The sequence below is a fragment of the Aulonocara stuartgranti genome, assembly GCF_965226115.1.
Source record: "Aulonocara stuartgranti genome assembly, chromosome: 22".
NCBI classification, from domain to species: domain Eukaryota; kingdom Metazoa; phylum Chordata; class Actinopteri; order Cichliformes; family Cichlidae; genus Aulonocara; species Aulonocara stuartgranti.
Window position 1 is genome coordinate 30907448 of NC_138957.1, and position 19319 is coordinate 30926766.

General features: G+C 40.3%; 2 protein-coding genes across 4 annotated transcripts in view; one reads left to right on the forward strand and one right to left on the reverse strand.

Annotated features, from left to right (window-relative positions):
• The window catches only part of pou2f2a (POU class 2 homeobox 2a), an 81516-nt gene extending 71831 nt beyond the window's left edge, over window positions 1-9685 (reverse strand). For 2 of the 3 annotated variants that reach the window (XM_082521322.1, XM_082521319.1), the window contains exon 1: window positions 9435-9685. Coding sequence is in view for 1 of the 3 variants with exons in the window: in XM_082521318.1 (XP_082377444.1) it covers window positions 5967-6051 (85 nt within the window). In the remaining 2 variants the exon portion in view is untranslated. Of the gene's footprint in view, window positions 1-5966; window positions 6072-9434 lie in introns of all 3 variants that reach the window. The other variant, XM_082521318.1, reaches the window with a different exon arrangement.
• A 6226-nt stretch (window positions 9686-15911) lies between these two features.
• LOC309699438 (uncharacterized protein) lies at window positions 15912-19087 on the forward strand. Its single transcript, XM_082522449.1, has 4 exons — window positions 15912-16292; window positions 16727-16900; window positions 17395-17474; window positions 18255-19087. The coding sequence occupies exons 1-4, from the start codon at window positions 16225-16227 to the stop codon at window positions 18359-18361; spliced, it is 429 nt and encodes a 142-aa protein (XP_082378575.1). The 5' UTR covers window positions 15912-16224; the 3' UTR covers window positions 18362-19087.
• The last annotated feature ends 232 nt before the right edge of the window (window positions 19088-19319 follow it).

Consider the following 19319-nt stretch of genomic DNA (forward strand, 5'->3'; position numbering starts at 1 on the left):
AGATGGGAGAATGCATCTCATTCATAAATTAACCCAAACTCACGAATGAGACCGTAATATACTTTGAAGAGGAACTCACTTTCCTGTTCTGCAGAAGTTCATCATGTACAAAATAAGAGACATTTAAATAGTTGGAGAACATTTTTCTCTGATATTTCCTGTACCTGCCCGGTTATTGAAGTCACTGCAATGGTCAAAACACTAAACCTCCTTATTAAGCCTTTCAAAAATGCAACTGTGGGCTCTTTTACAAAAGCTACTGTCAGTCGAGCTACAATTAAACCTGGATAAGGAGAGGCGAACCCTTATCAAAAACAGGAGGTGCTGCCAGGTATAGTTTGTTATTGTGTAGTTGACAGTACTCCACCTTCGGTCCCTAAATGCCAGCTTTCATGACCAGGGTTCAATCCACTAAAAGCACAGTTTTCACTTGCAATGCACTGCCCTCTTAACATCCGGCTGTGCTAGCTGTGGACAGAGTGTTGCACCGTGTCGCTTCACAGAGCTGAGCCTAATGCGGCCCAATGGATGCAAAACCATCCATCTCGTGCTATTTTGTGTGAACCTTTCCAAGTCCGTGATGTAGGAAAAGCCCTGTTTGCTGAGCCTCTGTCTGTGCCAGGAAATGTTTAAATGTTGAAGGAGGCCCATTTAGAAAAGTCCATGTCTGTCTATTATTGAGCTGAGGTGTATCTGCTGATGATATTACCACAAATTAAATAGAAAAATGAACAAATTAAAGTTTCACTTTAACCTTACTCCTTGTGCACGGTCCTTCCAACCACAGCACCTGCATTACTTTTTAAACTGGGAATTGGCTGAATGGCAACACGCTAATGAAAATGTAGGAGGTTCAAGGTCATAATTTGTTTAAACCAGGACACAATTTCTCTAGTTTTCTGTGGTTTTACACCACCACATTATATTGATACTCAAATCAAACAATTAACCTATGATTGAAGTGCAGGCGTTCAGCTTTATTCATCAGGTTTTCCACAAATTTGGCACCAAATGTTTAGGAACTGCAGCCATTTTTATACATAGCTTCCTATTTTTAGAGGCTCAAATTTAAGTGAACAAACTCACATGATTTCAAATGTAAACACTGTTTCACGCCACAGTCTACTGTAACATTCATGATTTTAAATGGATTACAACCATCTTCTCTGTAAAAACGTAACCCGACAAAAGCTTTACAGTCACTTTTCAAGTCTTTGAGACGTGAAAGATTTTGGGAGAAGTATCACTTGAATGCACAGATACAGATGAAAGGATGTGAAAGTATTGGCAAACACAGAGCAGGTAGAGAGGGGTGAGATGACTCCTACAACTTGTGAAGTCTATCAATAAAAAAATATTTCAGTCTTCACAAAAAATAAATAAAAAAAATTGATTGATGGAGATGATACCACAACATGACACAAATACACCCAGTAGCACACTGAAAAAGAGAGCAAAAGAGTGTGGATAGGTGGAAGAACCAGAGCCACAGAGAGACTCTATCTGAAGGCATGGTAAGGCTGCATGCTGTAGGACTGCAGCTGCATTGGTTTGGCGTGCACGGTATGTGGAGGTGGTAGTGGGGTTGATCTGGGGCCAATCAATAACGGCAGGCTCTCTTACGACCCCCGAGTTCCTCCTGGCTTGGCTGGCAGGCTGGAAATCAATGGGCCGGGCCAATAACTCAGGATGGTGTGTGGATTAGTGAACTGTCAACTAATCAGAGAGTTACTGAATCTGACACCACAGCTATTAACCTATCGATATGACACTTGGCACTGACACACACTCGCACACATGGAGATATATATATGTATTGATGAACACGCAGAGAAACACGTATGTGAATGCCCGAAGGTGGCTTGCACGCGTCTGTACACCAGCACACACGTGGAACACACTATCATACGCATTTTCTTGTAGATTTACAGTAAACAACATGTACGCTCATGGATTCTGGGACACTGCGAGTGCTCATGTGTGTGTTCTTAGCGGTTACTTTGCTGCACAAATAAACATGAATGAAGATGTATTAGCCTTTGCCTATAGCACCCCTCTAAAGCTTTACATCATGCAACAGGCAATAAATATTTTACAAGAAGCAATGTTGCTATAACACATATAAATGCTTATCAATAATACTAGTGTAAACAATTCATCATGCAGGCATCCATAGGGACATATGTAATAAATAAATAAAGGACAGTATAATTATTTTTCCTTAGTTTCTCTTGAAATAGTAAGAAAGTTTTCTCTGACAGTTTATAACTGTTAACAGATATTTTAGGCTTTCATTATTTTCTACCACACACAGTGTCAAAGACAGTTTTTTCTACTCTTGGATAGAAACAGTAGAAAAAACTCTGAATATCCTAATATGGTCACCCGAGGAACCCAAACTCAGTAATATAAGTCTAGGAACAGCGGTACCAGCACATGCTATTCTACCATTGTGTCTATGAGGGGCAGCCAATCAGAAGAAAGTTGGCTTTAAAACATAAACAAAAACTCTGGAAATGATCATGCAAGGCCCCATTTAAGCACTTACATTGCACAAAAGTGCCAAAAAAGGGGGACAGCAATAAAGTGTTATCAAAAAATATCTAAAAAGAAGCGATTACTTTTATCCATTTTGACTTAAATGTGCTAAATGCACATTTTCAAACTTTAAACAGCGTGTCATCACCCTGAACCATCTGAATCAAAAGCTATTTTTTTCAAAGTAATGGGCACTTAAATTTTAAAATATATGACTGAATGCAAACTTTTACATAAAAAAAAAAAAACGTAGGTCTTCACAGGTGTTCAGTGTATGCACATTTAGACGAGTCCATATGTCCATACATAGTTAAACTCATCCCAAACTTTTGCGAGCAGGTCTGGAGTCACTGTTGTTGTTGTGCTACCTACAGACAACCACATGAAGCTCACAAATCCCCTCTTTCTAACAGTATATGTTTCAATCATTACCGGTGAGAACATCTGGATTTTAAGCACTAACTGGATTTTGATACAACCAATATTTTTAAACTTGAAATAGTAATATTTACAATTCAAAAACTCTGCAGCTTCCAGAAAGTTCATCTTAAGAGACGTCTGCTGGCTCTAGAAGCAAATAAAAATAAACCAAATAAAATTAACTTCTAAGGTAATAACAAAATATATCCATCTACCTCTAAATTGGACCCTTTTTTGCTTTCAGAATGACCTTAACTATTCCTGACACGAATTCAACAAAGTGCTACAAACATTCTTCTGAGATTCTGCTCCATGCTGACATGATAGCATCACACAGCTGCTGCAGATTTAAAGAACACATTCATGGTGCGAATCTCCAATTCCACCAAATCCCAAAGGTGCTCTCTTACATTGAGATCTGGTGTCTATGGAGGCCATTTAAGAACAGCAAACTCACTGTTGTGTTCATGAAAATATGGGGTTATCCTGGCAGGTTATGCTGCTAGAAACAGCCATCAGAAGATGGGTAGATACACTGGGTACACTGCGGTCATAAAGAGATGAACATGGACTGCAACAATACTGAGGTGTTTAAATGATAATTACAGTTGGTACTAAGGGGTGAGGGGACCAAAGTATCCCAATAAAATATCTCTTATATCATTAAACCACCAGCAGCCTGAACTGTTGATACGAGGCTGGATGGATTGATGCTATGCTAAATTCTAACCCTACTGTCTGAATGCTGCAGCAGAAATCAAGACCCATTAGACCCATCCTGTTCTTTGCTGACACGGCAGCCAGTGTGGCTTTCTGCTTCTGTACTCCATCTGCGTCATCGTTTAATGTGGTGTGCATTCAGAGATGCTTTTGTGCATACCTTGGTTGTAACAAAATGAAAAAGTGTGTTACTGTTGCCTTACTATGTGCTCTGACCTCTAACACCAACAAGGCATTTCCCCCCCAGAGACCTAATGCTCACTGGATATTTTCTCTTTTTCAGACTGCAAGCCATAAAGATGGCCATGTGGACATATCCCAGTAGATCATCAGCTTCTGAAATACTCGGAGCAGCCCATCTGGCACCCTAACGCCCAGGACAGGTCACTGATCTATCGCAGGGTAACAAGGACGGACAAATAACCATTCACACTCACAGTCACACCTATGGGCAAATTAGAATCACCAGTTTACCTATCCACCGAATCACTTAATTCATAAAAAGAAAATAAATCAAATACAACTGATCTCTTTTTCAGGAACTCTCTTGGAACATACATATAAAATACACACAATAAAAATCCTACAGTCATGGTTAATTTAAGGCTAATTTGAAAACAGCCATCATTCAGTTTTATTACATGTACTGTGTGGGCGCTGAGGCTTTGACCCTTGACCTCCAGGGAAGTGACGCTATGAATGTTGCTGAACCAGAAATTTGACACATGTGTTACATCCACTGCACCTCTGGATATCTCTTTGGCGTGTCTAAGGTCTGCTTCCTGCATACTAAATTGTTTATTAAGATCAATTTACCCCAACCTGCAGGAAAAAAATTCTCAGAAAGTGTCCCCGTGTGTGGGTCCTTTTAAAGACCTCTTTCAACTTACACTTCCACAGACCAAAGACCTAAATCCTAAAAACCTCTGTCAGTGTATAAAGGTGAGTAATCTCCATTATTCAAGTAAAAATAACAGGAAAAAACAGGGTAAGCTGGCTTTGCTGAGGGAGAACTCTCCTTTTATCCACAATTTTTATCCAAATTCCTCTGTGCATCTTTTAATATGCACACTCTGATCTTTTCATATTCTCATGTCCCTCTCGTGTGGAAGTAAAGGCTTATTTTGTGTCAAGGGTGCTGGTTCATTTTACATTATTCCCTTCTTTTCTTCCGCCCTTTCTTACTTTTTTGTGGAAAGGGGGGAGCAAAAGGAGATTATTTTGGGGGGTAATTCCATTGAAATCGCTCTGAAATAACTTGACTTGGCATGTGCCTATACAAGGCTCCACAAAAGGCTCCGGGAACACTATTCAGTAATGGGCTAAAGCAAGAGAAGAACCAGGACAAAAAGCCTGTGTGTGTGTGTGTGTGTGTGTGTGTGTGTGTGTGTGTGTGTGTGTGTGTGTGTGTGTGTGTGTGTGTGTGTGTGTGTGTTACAAGAGCAGCTGAAATGAGGGAGAAGAGAGAGAACAAAATCACCTGAGAAAAAAATAAGACAGCTTGCAAGAGGGAAAAAGTGCTGAACAGAAAGAAGAAGAGGCAACAGCAGTTTTAATATCCTTGAAAATTATTTGATAAATGTAAAAATTTAAATCCCAAATTAATATTAAAAATTGTCCAGGTTACACATTAGATTAATTATAATAGGGTTCTGGTTTAATTTAAGGGTTTTAGTTTCTGCGTAAAGACCCTGCTCCAGTTAAACCATATATTGAGCAATTTTTCATGTTTAAGCATGGCAAGTGTATTTCCCAGGAGATCTGGATAAAACCGAGAAAACAAAACAGACGCAATAACCACACAAGTAACAAGGAGGGGGGAAAAAGCAAGAAATGAACAAAAAAAAGAAAAAAAGGAGTGGTTGAAGGGCTCCGAAATCAGAGGATTGGTTGGGGGCAGGCTGGAACCGCACTGCTGTCTAACGATAAGAGCCGCAGAAAGAAAGAGAGAGCGAGTCTGGGGCTAAAAGAAAGAGGAATAGAGGCAGGTTACAGCATTACAGCCACCAAGAGAAAGGCAAGGGCGGAGGTGGATGAGGAGGGGGCACGGGGAGGGGTGAGAGTGGGCCTCCCACACACTCCGGATTAGGAAACATATGCAGTGGAGTAGCGAGGGATTAAAGGGTGAATGAGAGCTGGAAGAAGGGAAAGAATGCTTTTTGGGGAGGAAAGGAGGGGTGAAGGGGAGGGATGGAAACACAAGTGCTCGGCCAGGCGTATTTCCACCCTGCTTTTATCCTACATCCCCTCGTCTACCACCCCCCCTCCGCCTCCTCCCACCTACTCACCTTCATCTTTGAACCTCTGGGATGACGAGATTGGTGTGCAAGAACTTGGAGAGAGACATGGAAGGAGGCAGCTTACTGGCACCATCCTTTGGGTGTAGTTATTCTCTGCAAATACCATGAGCACTTTAGATGTCATTAATTTATAAAAACTTTATTCCATTTATTAATCTCAAAAGATTAATAAAAAGGTCCAAACACTTGATCAAGAGATCTGCCGTTCTTTTTGCATTTAAGATTTCAAGTTTAGAAACACACTTGAAAAGCACATTTCCTCAAAATTATTTTGGTTTCCCAGTTTTGGGCATTTCGGCTGTAGAGAGATGTGGGCCCGCTCTTGATTATAATGGACCTAGATGACACTCACTTTGTGCTGTTCAAATCATCGAAAAACGCATTTGAAAATCTCAGAGTCCCCTAACCAGGTAACTCAAAGAAAAAAAAATCCACAAATCTTATTGCGAGAGGAGTTTCATGCTGGAATTATTACTTTTTCTACTGAACTACACCCACCCAGGCAGAGTGGAAATAGGTAACATTACAGCTGTGCTGAGGGGGGTGCAATACACGTTTAGATGCTGCCACAATGTCATGAACACAAGCCTCTCACGGTGCGTATTCACACTTCCTCCAGTGCAGTGACACAGTGAGCAGGTGCACAAAAAACTGCCCAAAAGGGTGTTGGATTACTTTGAGTAACCAGGTCATCGTTTCAGGAAGGGGACACCTATCCTCAGTTTTTTTACGGTGTATTTTTTGGTACTTTGAGTACCACATGGAAGATGCCATGAAGCCCCACTACACTGAAGAGAAAGCATTCGACTCTGCAGCCAGCATCTTCAAAACAGCGCAGCTCGAACCTATACAGTGTAGATGGATAAGTAACACTACGTAACTATTAACTAAAATATGTATTATTGTGGGGTGAACTTTCCCTCCGCAGACTGTTTTCCTACCATATTAAATATTTGATTTTTGTAGAAAATAACACAAAAACATGTTAAAAAATGTATGCACCAGACTCAAGGTAAATAAGGATAAATTATTTATATTACTCTTACTATAGTGACATATTCAATCTGTTTGTGCAGCATGTTAGAAGAAACATGATGTAAAATGGACACAGCGCACTTCTAAAAGAAAGATAAGTTTTAAATTTACTTTTAGAGATGACTAAAACGTAAATTCTAGGAATTTATTGACATCTCTGTAAATTTGACCATGTACTCGACTATGTGCAACTTGCTGCAAGTGCAGTATCTACAAGCCTGTGTGTGCTGTATTTGTGTGTGTGTGTGTTCATTTGGGGGGGGGGTCACATGAGTCAAGGTCAGGTGATAATTTGCCAGAAAGCTGCAGTGAGATGCGGGGATGGAGGGACGGAGGAGCAGAAGGACAGGAGGAGAAAGTAAAAGAAAAATGAAATGATGGTGAAGGAAGAGGAAAAGCTGCAGCTGCAACTATCCACCAATCTGTCATTGTTTTTCTTTAACCAGCTTCCCTCTACTTGTCCTTTGCTTTGTCTCTAATTTGTCATCCTTTCTCAGTTCATCTACTTCTTGTCTCTATATCACGCCTCTCGGCTCCGAATGAGAAAATCCAAGTTTAAGATGCGGACAGGATTTCGTACTCGGACACAAACTAACACGAAATAACATTTTTCTCATCTTCAAATCACAAATATCTTCAAATTTGTTAACCTCTCATCCACGGCCATCTGCGACAATCACACACAGACGCAGACACACTTCAATTTTTATGTTCACCATTTGGCAATAATTCACATGTTTCTCTCCTTATCGTCCACCCTCCCTTTCTACTCTCACACTTACACCCATACACACACAGACACACACACTCCTGATCCAGGGAGGTCAACCTTTGGTGGATGAGGTCAGGTGTCTGGGATGAAGTTGACCTTTGACCTGCAGGGTGCAATCGCCTGCTTCCATCCTAACCAGCTGGACAAAGAGCCAGCCATATAATTCTGTTATGTGTGTGTGTGTGTAGTGCTGTATGCTGTATCTATATTTTTTCTATGTGATTGGATTATTTGTCTGCGCTTTAATGCTTCCTCTCATGTTTCCGTGCATCCATACTGAAGAATTGGATTTACCTCCTGAGTTTCAAGCGACCGGGGTCTCACCGGTTGTTACCGTCGCTGAATAACAAAACAATATTGATCGGGTCGGGGTCGTCCATTGACGAAGCCCGACTGAAGCGTTTTCCACAAACACTCATCACTTCCTGTCTTCGTCCCTATTTGGGGTTAATATCTCATTAACGGCTATTATCTCCACGCCAGTCGCCAAGGAAACAGGCATCAGGACAGGAGCTGACATTTCCCCGCAGGATCACACAGGCAGCGACCAGATTATTGGAAATCAATCCGAGGGAGTTACTGTTTCCCTGACCTCCCATGCTTCAGTTGCAGTATTTATTGAGGAACACTGATCAAATGACGACTATTATGAGGTTCACACAGATGTCAATAAACACAATGATGAGAGTCAATATGCAATGACTGTGATGATGGCTGAGGTTCATAAATCAGACATTACCCAGAATACTGTGTGACATCAGGAGAAAGCAGCTTGTTATCTGGATTTTAGATTTAACTGTTTACTTCAAGCTGATTGCAAGAATTTCTCATACAGTATAAGAGACACAAATATTTATTGATGTTATCAGTCAATATGAAATTAATTAATTTTAAACCTTCCACAGAGATGACAGGGAAACCAGAGGGTGGAAGAAGAGGGGGCGTCTGTATGTGAGGGGCTTTTCTTTCTTATCAGTCACTGGGCAGTCCTGATCCTTATTTTCCACGGAGCAATGAGGAAATATTATTTAACAGCCTGCAGTCACAGCTCAGCGACACTTCACTGCCACCATATTTTCATACTTTCTCAGTTCCTTCACAAATATTTCACGTGTTTATCTGCATTTAACCATCAGTAGACCTACATTATGTACAATACAGTCACAATATGAAATTCCTCATAAGGACATTAGACAATTTGCTTTTTCTTTTTTTTTTGGAGCATGCCTTCTTAATAATTTGACTTATTTGATAATTGTTGTGTTTAAACCTGCTACTGGCATGGTTCAGTATGGCTGGAACCACCATGTTTTTCACAAGTGAACATAAAAATACGATTTGGCTTTTAAAAAAGCTTTAAAAGGCCTCGTGAAGCCTTAACATCAGGCTATTAGCCACAATAAAACCGGGACTATTTCAAGTGCCGTGAGGCTAAAGGAAGGATTTAGCCTGCACCAATAAACCACCTAATTATGCCAAGTCTTCTCCTCACACCGAGTGTGTTTGGGCAGGTAGGTAACAGAGAGACTGACACTAATGTTTTGGTGTAAACTTTAAAATTTCGGGGACATTTTCCAGTAAATTTACCTGATAAACAGGTGGCTGGAAAGCTAAGGGCTAATTTAAATATCAATGCGCAGAATACTCACCTGTGTGTCCGCGACGCTGTTCCTACAGGCGGAGGGATATCTTCTAAGCGTTGCAACTCCACGTCTCCCAGTTCGTTTGTATACTTCTTCATAATTTACTGTATTTTCTAAAGGAAAAACAGTCGCTTAAACCTCCACGTGACACTTGTCTATATTTTAAAACGAGCCGGCTCCTCTGGTGCTGGCAGCGGCTGATGAGCTGCAGTAACGGTGGAGTGGCTAGCTGACCTTTGACCCGGGGGTCAGAGCGGCTGCGGCTCTGGGGCCCGCAGTGACAGACGCTCCCTGCAAATTGATGAAAAAGGCAATAGCTTTTATAATAAAAATAAAGAACCGCCAGCACCACATAATCACATAATGGCTCCTGCGCCCTTATTGATGTTTTAAACAGGTTTCCTGTAAGTAAGAGTTTATCAAGAGTCTCTCAGGATGTCTTTGATTTCCAGATTTGTCTGCACAATTTATGCAAACAGCTGTTTTACGATTCAAGCGCGGTTACTTTTTTTTTCTTCCATAAATAAAATCTATAAACACCAAATAAATAATATTCTTTTTCTCCAGTTTGTCAATATAGCCCAATTAAGGCCTTCACTTATCAGGAACCAGACAACCGAATGTCGAGTTTAAATGTTTATTTCGATATTATTCTTTATAAAAAAAATAAAAATAATAGTAAATGTTCAGAATTTGGAGTGGGAATTATAAAGGTTGTGTTTGGTGCCAGGGGGATGTGTGGCCCTCCAGATATAAAATTGTTATTATTCATCAATTTAAATGAAAGTGTCGCAGTGTAGATGGAAAATCGATCGATGACAAATGGACATTAAAAAAGTCTGGGCGATTTCAAAGAGGATTAAAAACAACAATCAGATCAGTTACTATATATCTTTAACTTTGTTTGCAAAGCCATATCCAAATGCATAATATTTGAATACATTTCAATTAAGCAAAGAAAAAATGACGATCATAAAATGAGACACGCCTGTCTGGTTGTTTTGTAGAACGACGTTTGATTTATTTTTAAAATCATTTAGTCAAGATTTTAATTTCGTTTTCTTACATTTATCTGCTTTAAATAAAAAATTATTTATTCTAAAAATATTTCTCTAATTTAGACTTTTTGTTTTTCAGTGAGAAATATTTAACCTCGCTTCCGTTCTTCCGGTGAACCTGGCAGGCCATTTACATCCAATGCATAAAACAGACTTTAGCGAAATCTAAGGAAATAAGTGCAGACTAAATAAATATTGTGTGCAGCATTAATATCCTGGATTTATCGTCACAGATTATGGCCTTCTTCTCTTTTTCTGTTGAGTGAAGCTTATTTGCATATAAGCAAATACTTCGGAATTTTGCGCACAAGATTGAGCTTCTTCTTTTCGTTTCAACTCGACAAAGTAGCGCACAAATTGCCCCAAACAAACATAATAGCTATTTTAAATTTCCATTTTTAGGTAAATTTGAATAAAAATAGGCCTTTTTTAAAAAAAGAAAACGAAATGGTTGAACGTCATTTTTTGTTTAATATATCAAAAGACAGCAACACCTGCAATAATTACACTGAAAGTGCAGCTTCTGTTTTCCATCAGGTCACAATCACATTTGTCACATTTATTGTTAAAAAGAGACTCCAGCAGATATTCAATAATCAGCTGTCTCTATGTTGGAAACATCAAATTAAAAATGTGACTGTGTGATAACCCAGTTATGCCGTTTTTGTAGGTTATTATATTTACTTTTTATTAAAAATATACCTTAAGTGATCTGGGTGTGGGTAAAATACGAATAAGTTAAAGTGGGGCTTTAAAAAAGTTTTATATCACATTATATCTGAGGTAACTACTCATACAATCAAGTAGCAACTGATATAATAATTTGGATTTGGACTGAAATTAATTTTGAGGCATAGTTTAAAAATATGTTTTTTTGGGGAAAAGTTTTTTGGTGAAGTGTGTGTGCAGACGTGCAAACGTGCATGGCGATGAAATAATTACAGCCTGGGCAATATATTGATCGGCGTTTGTGGCTGTATTAGCGGGACCAGCGTTGCATGCAGCGCGCGTCCTCGTGCAACGGTTTTAAATGCAGCAGATTTTTGGGAGTGTGCGTGTGTGTTTGGGTGGGTGGGTGGGTGGGGGGGACGGGACGTGTGTGTTTACAATGCGACTCGAGATCAGGGTGAAAATCCCACTGACCTCTGTGTGTGTGTGTGTGTGTGTGTGTGTGTGTGTGTGTGTGTCACACCCCTGACCGATAGGATTTCCATTAATTTATCTGCAGCCTCGGAGTTTTTAGAGGAAAGCCAAACGCGTGTCGGGGAGTCTGTCAGGATGAGCCAGAGGAGAGTGAGGAGGGAGAAAACGGGCTTTTGTTTGGTGTCAATTGCTGCCACGTGTGGGCACGTGTGCGTGGGTGTGTTTGAAAGAGATAGAGAAAGAAAAGTCTGGATCATAAAACACACTGATATGGGAGCTCATAGCCTATAGAAAACACACCATAAAGCGCTTCCTCTTTATTCTAGAGCCACCAAAGAAAGGGGACGTCAGTTTCCTCTTCTTGTGACCCTTCTCGTGTCTCTGGCCTGGTGGGGTGTTTGCTCTCAGAGCACCCTCCCCCTCTTTTTAATTGATTTACCGTAATTAACTCAGTGTGTTTATCGATTTCCCGAACACAGCCTCGAGATGGTCAACCTCATTATTTCCACGTTAACCCCGAATAATCCCGAATAAATACTCAGCGCATTCAATAACAATTAGACTCAGGCAGCACTAAATAATCCAGTTTCCTCTGGGTGACCCGTTTACCTTTCAGGCCGGGTGCTGAGACGAGGACAGAATACTTTACTCTGGAGCTGTAAGTTGGTAGAATCGAGAACCACCTTCAAAAAAATTCTTTCCTTTTGAAAGATCAACAGAGTGGAAAATGTTGGGAAAAGAAAAACCAGAAAATGCGTTCTGACATCACCTGAAGCCTCGAGGTGACCCGCACCTGCTTATACTGCAATGTCCTTCTCCTTTACCATTTGAGCAATTAACCAGATTTAATCCCGTTTCACAGCAGCTCAGCCAATTAAAAGGCATGCGGTGCACATCAGTCACTTTGACTCTGGGCAGTGTGTGAAATGTCTAGCTGTAACATCCCTCTGTCAGGTTCAGTGGCTTTGTAAGAGGGGAGGAGGAGGAGGTCAAACTAGCCTGCAGGCAGCAGTTCAACCGGCACTCAGCATCTACTTCTGCCTCCCTCCACCTCCTTAATGTTTCATCCTATAACCAGCAGATATATATTTTATGGATAATGTTGAAGGCTTCACCATCATGCCATCATTTTCTTTATACATTGGAAGTATTAAGTTCTACGTCTGGAAGCAAAGTGACTGAATATGAGCATGCGCTTTTTCATGCATGTTTGCAGGACTTGCTCTTTAAATATATTAAAATTAAAGCAACCTCAGAAATCAAGTGTTATATGTCCTACAGATTGTATTTATGTGTGTCTCATATATTAATTAAATATATTGAGTTAAAAATCAGCATTTACTGGGAAATGTTGCTTCAGGTGAATAAACATATAAACAGTGTATTTCATTTATAAGTTTGATTATAAGACTTCAGTTATTTTACATATTGTTTTGGCCAGTGGTGTCAGAAGAAAAAAGAAAAAAGTGGAGAATGAAACGGTCTAAATTGGAGGCACGTGGATAGTGAACAGTGAATACCAATTCTGTGTAAAACATTTTTAAGAACAGACAAAGCAGCATTAAACAGAAAACATAAGGTCTTGGGGGGGCAGAAAGAGAAAGGAGGCAAAAACTTGACAAAAACAGTACAAAACAGAGCAGGACAGAAGAGAACAGAGTGTAAGTGAAGAGGAGATAATAGAGTAGAATAGAAGGGGCTGGGAAGGACAGGAAACAGAAAGAGAGTTGGGGAGGGAAGAAGGGAGGTGGGTGATGGTGTTGGTCACAGGGGGTTAAAAGAAGGAGGCGTCTAAAGCTTGTGAATTAAACGCTGTGAGGCCCAGTGTCCTCGGCACGTGCACCAGGCCTTGAGAATAAAAAGAGCTCTGGCCCATCTGGCTTTTCTGGGAGGCGAAGAAAGGGGAAAGAGGGAGAGGCCGAGAGACATAGAAAGAAAGCAGGTAAGAGAGAGAGAACGATAGAGATAGAGAAGGGGCTTCTGCGCTGCTCAATACACAGGATAGTGTGTTAATAGTTTTAAGTCACTAATGGCATAAATGTTAAACGCAATGAGATGTCAGGTGCTTTGAAGTTAAAGGGTTGATGTTGGTGTCAGAGGCGAGCAGGTGAGGAAAACAAGAGAGCAAATGGGCGTCGAGGAGAGCAAAAATGTTCAGAAAGAAAAGAAAAAAACATATAAGAGTAAAAAAAATTGAGTAAAAGATTTCTATTTGTGGAAACCATTCAGGCATATTTTTTACTGTGGTGTCAAACTAAGTGTGTGTGTATTCAGAAACTGTCGATAAGACATACTCACCTTTAATCCATACGTGTCCTTCAGAGGGTTTTTCTATAACTTCACAGTCTCTCTCTCTGTCTCTCTCTCTCTCTGACACACACACACACACCAACCAACACACACATCCTGTACCTCTCCTTCACTCAGCATCTTAGCTGTTTCCATGGCGACTGGAGTTGAGACTGCAACCAGCAAAGGGTGGGGCGGGGGGCACGTGCGTTTTTATGTGTGCTCTTGAGTGTGTGTTTGTGTGTGTGTGTACAGCAGCAGCAGGTGATGAGGCTCAGCTCATGGCAGACAGTGCTTCAGCATCTGGGAAAGTGATTTCTCTCCCATCTAATAAAAGTTATATTAAGGTCATAGAGAAAGAAAAAGAAACACACATTGTAACCATCATTAAAGCAGAAAACAGACCTCACAGCTGGAAAAAAAAGAAATAAAGAAATGACCTGGACAGAAGGTAGAGGCAAAGTCAGCAAAGGTGAAACAAGCTACTTTCCCCCTCTCATCCTGCTTTTCCAACACTCAAGGCAAATCCTAAATTTTACTCATTTTAATTGAAACTATTTAAGATACAAAATAAACATGTCCTGTAAATGTTAAGTTGTGCACTGACTCAATGAAATTATGAAAGAAGTCATCCAAAGGCCCCTGACAAAGTTTTGTGATATGGGGCATTATAAATGAAACCGACTTGAGTAGAAGGATCATACATGGGCAAATGTTACAGTTCAGCCTGCGATGTCCTAAAAAGAAAACAACAAAACACCAAAAATCAACAACAGGCAGAATCAAGCTGAGGAATCTCAAGCCAGGTCACTACAGTGAGTCTGTGCTGCTGTTTAATGCACTGTTCACCACTGACCTATACAGCAAACTGCTGCATGCTGGGGTGTTTCCTAATTTAAGTGTTGACTTGTTATACTAATAATACTTTCACTGTAATCACGTTCATGATTCAGTGTGGCCCTATAAGTCACTGTGGCCCTCCCCCTTGTACACATTCTGTGAAGGGGACCCTGTGTAAATATGTCCCAATTTCTTTGTGGTGGAATTATTTTGAGAGAATGTTGTAATTCTTAGTGGGTCTTGTACTTTTCTTAAATAATTCCTGGGTGGTTTTAATGCGTTTGCAAGATCCAGCAGCTCAGTAGGAAGTGAAGTGAGAGGAGTAACGTGAGGCAGAGGGCCACAGCTGCAGAGCTACGTTACAGCCCTGACCCCTCTGCCATCAGGGTTCACCCAACGCTGAAAAGGCCTTTATCACTGCAGACGTTTAACCTAACAGCTAGAAAAATAGAACTGTTACTAATAATATTAACAGTGTCCTTTAGATTGTGCAACAAGAAATTCAGCCACCACTAATTTACTCTTAATAGCTCCACTTACGGTGTTATTTAAAATATCATTGTAAAATAGGCCCAAGTGCAACAAACACTTTCTGCCGGTGACCTTGGGGAACACAGCACGAGAGCAGCCAAGCAGTGTTTAAATTAAATCGTAATGATCTGTGAATACAGCGATAATTAACAAGGGTACAGTGATGGAAATAAGGACGCACAAACCAGTTCATATTCTCATGCAGTAGTAACCAGTGTCACAAGTTTATTTATGTCGCTTAAGACAAATGAACTAAAGAATATTTACACATTCATCCTGCTAACATCAAGGCTAGTGCTCGTTTTCATTAGACAGCAGCAATTAAAATCCAGCAAATTATATCTAAGGTGGATAAATGTACACTGAAAATGTGACTAAATAAAGAAACATTTTGCAGACTCGATGCTTGGAGGCTTGTCAGCATCTTTTGGGGCTGAGGGTTAAGTACCTGAGCCCTCAGCCTAGACCTCAACGCAGTCAAAATATGTGATTTTTGGCTTTTGAAATTTCTTCTACCAAGTCCTGGAAGTCAGGAGTCACATAAAATAATTTTCATTATCAATATAAAATACATCAAAACTATTTTTCCCCAGCATGTATGTTTTTGGTTAAAATTCGGGAACTGTCTGTTGTAACACAAGAAATTTCCAAAACTGCAAGTCTGCATAAAGATTACTTAAGTCACATCAAATGTGAGACCATTTCTGCCTTCTGCCCCGAGGCCATCAAAGTTTCAAAACGTTCACTCTCTCCTCCCACTACCCTTTCAGTGGGCAGAAACTTCCCGTCATGAGCGCTTCGACACCAACAAGGAAGTATTGTTCGAGAAAACTTAACAAAACACGAAACTTCAACAAGTCTCAACAGAAACTTCACAGAAACAAACAAACAAAAAACTGCGTTAAAAGATCTAGAGTCGAAAATAATCGGACCACATGGAGGACGCGGAGATCTTACTCAGGGAGGAAGGAGCTCCAAGGGTCGCCCAGCTTTGCAACCTGAGGTCTGTAAACACGTTTATGCGGGTTGTCTGTCGGTTCGTTTGAAGAGATTTGTTTAGAGCTACTTGGTGAGCTTACCTCCAGATAAACTGTGGCTCCACATAATCACTGGCTTTTGACAAAAACGCAACATTTTCTTAAAAACTTTTGGAAATTGTTTCATGTGCAGTCCTTCAAAATTAAAAGCACCACGACCAATAATAATACGAATACTCAGAATCAGAATCAGAATACTTTATTAATCCCGAAGGAAATTATAGGTTACAGCAGGCAGCACGCTAATGGCGCATGCGCACTTACAAAGGAACGTATGACCAAACTTACACAAACAACACTAATACTACTACTACTATACTACTAATAATAATCAGATTGCGCTGATTGTGTTCAAAAATCAGTGGTGAAAGCTGATTGTTTTTTTTCCATCTACCTGTAGGCCGTTGTTTAGACGGCTGGAGGGCTTCGAGCGCCACCGTGTGCTCAGATGGCTGAACTGCTGCCCTCCTCCACCTGACTTCAGAGTTCCCAACGCCGCCAGATCGCCTGACGACTCATTCAACTGGTTCTTGCGGATCTTCTTCCTTCTCGTACTCAGCTTGAGTTTAATAAAGTAAATTGATTTTGTAACTATTCACTAGGGCAGGGAGACACGAGGGCCTCACAAAAAACCCCAAAACAACAACAACAGAAAAACAAACAAACAAACAAACATATATTTTCCAAAATTATTTGGAGGGTAGACTAAAATGAAAGGAAATTATGAAAGAAACAGATACACATCCTCCAGATCAGTGATCAGTCAGTCTGACATATTATAAATGAATCAACTAGTTATTTTGTGACATATTTGCAGAACTGAACAATAGTTGATCAAATTGATACACATTCTTTGGAACTACTCTCATCAGTTAAGTCACTGATCATTCAGTTTGCTTATTTTAATCTACAGTAAAGTATAATTTCACAGAATAAATCACTCACAGAGGGAAACTTAATTTGCAGGATGTAGTCAATCTTGAATTATGATGTGTTATACTTACCTGTACTTGCCTATATTTACCTACTAAGTGTATCTGATTTCTTTCTGCCTTCTGCCCTAAACAGGATATTATATGAATATTCCATGATACATAACCTGTTTTATCTGCTTTACTGGAGTGGAGTCACGGTGCCAGTGATGCTCGGTGAGTAATGGTTAAACCTGGATTCATATTCATTCCTTGCCTCGAAGTTTTCTTACATGCACACATGGCAAACATCAGCAGTGGCGCTGAAATGTGCTGGAAATCAGTCACACATGTAGTCGTCCAAGCTGCACGGGGACTGTTTGATAACCCTGCAGTGGTAGTGCAGGGTATGGGAGGAGAAGGGGCTGAGGGTCCGCAGTGCTGAGAGATTGGCTTTGCACGGACGCCTTGTGACTTTAAGATCCTATTTGGTCCACTGGCTTAAAATCTAAAAAAAGGAAATCTCACTACTAAGGTGCTTTTGACCAGATAAGTCAAGCTGGATCTGAATTTGTATTCTGAACCACAGCTTGGCAACATTGTCACTCGAGCATCCGTCGTTGTATTTAACTGACTTTAGGGCCGAGAAGTGGCACGCACACAGCTTGGACACAGTATCATAAAACCAGGTGTATGATCTTATCAAATGCAAGATTTCAAAAATGAATTCAGCCTTCTGTTCTTGTTGAAAATCTGAGACGACTAGTGTGACGTTTGTTGTTCTGTGCCACCATTCTGCATAATATGTTTATATAAAAATTATGAAGTGCAGCTTGAAAATTTCCTCAATAATTATGGAAAAATGTAGGAATTTATTTAGGAATGAATTCCAAAGTTTTTTGTTTTAATGCAGAGGTTTTGTATTTGATTTCATGGCTCTGTATGGACACAGTTTGGCTCAGTTTTACGTTTGCTGGCGTGCTGATGTCTGATTCTGTCTTTTTGTGTACACTGTAGTTGCTGTGGCTCCTTGCATCGTGAAAAATAAAATGAAGAAGACAGAATTCACGCCGCCGAGGAAGGAGGAAGTGAAAACAATCTCTGGTCTCATCCAGCAGGTGTAATTAAAGACTGAGTAACTCTAAACACGAGGCTCGCTAGGTCATGAAAACAGGACTAGAGCGGGTTAATATGTGACAGTGCTAAAAGCTGTCGCACTTCTTCTTTTAGGGAATGGCAGAAACATAAACTCAAAACTGATAACAGCTTGGAATGTGCACTTCCAGATTCACAGGGTAGGAACATGAGCTGTTAAAAAATAAAAAATCCACCCAAAATAATTGTCTAACCTTTTTTAATATAATGGATTTAAGGAGAATTGTTAAAGTGTTAAACTTGAATGAAATGAAGATGATGCATGCATAAGAAAAAAAACTTTGAACAACACCAGATAAAAAGTGCAAAGATAACAATTAAATAACTCTCCAAACGTGGTGATTAAATTCCCTCTGCAGCAGCATTTTAACGTGAGCCAAAGGAGCCGTGAACGTACGAGGAGAAACGTGATGAAAATAAAAATCTCACGTCAGGCCTGTATTTCTGTTTTATTGAGAAATTTCGATTTTTAATGTAAAGCTGCTTATGTTGTTCTTAATGTACGCTGAGCCACATCAGCTGTATTAGTTTAAACAACATATGTGTGTTGGCTGATTTATGGGTGTGCTGTTACACTAAAAAAAAATGGTGTGTGTGGGGGTTATTTTAATCTAGATTCACACTCCTGCTGGACTGAGCCAATCTTTTTCATTTAAGTTGATTTTTCTAAAAAAAATAAAGTGCACCTGAACCGAGCCGATGTGCTACAGCTTCATATATTGTTGCGGCGACAAAACAAGCGCGCGCGGGCCGAGGAAGAAGACAGACACCGATGGAGGGGGAGAGAAAGAGACAGCGACCGCATACAACACCATTCATTATTAACACACCCAATATAGCTGGACTGGACACCTCCGTCTCCCCCTCCCTTCCTATTAACACAAACACACATACATACAACCGCAGAACGTAAGCCCTCCAGGACCC

Coding starts and splice junctions, on each gene's coding strand:
- LOC309699438 (XM_082522449.1), top strand. CDS start 16,225: ATGGAGGACGCGGAGATCTTACTCAGGGAGGAAGGAGCTCCAAGGGTC. Junction 16,293..16,726: donor GCCCAGCTTTGCAACCTGAG/GTCTGTAAACAC, acceptor ATCTACCTGTAG/GCCGTTGTTTAGACGGCTGG. Junction 17,475..18,254: donor CACGGTGCCAGTGATGCTCG/GTGAGTAATGGT, acceptor TGTACACTGTAG/TTGCTGTGGCTCCTTGCATC.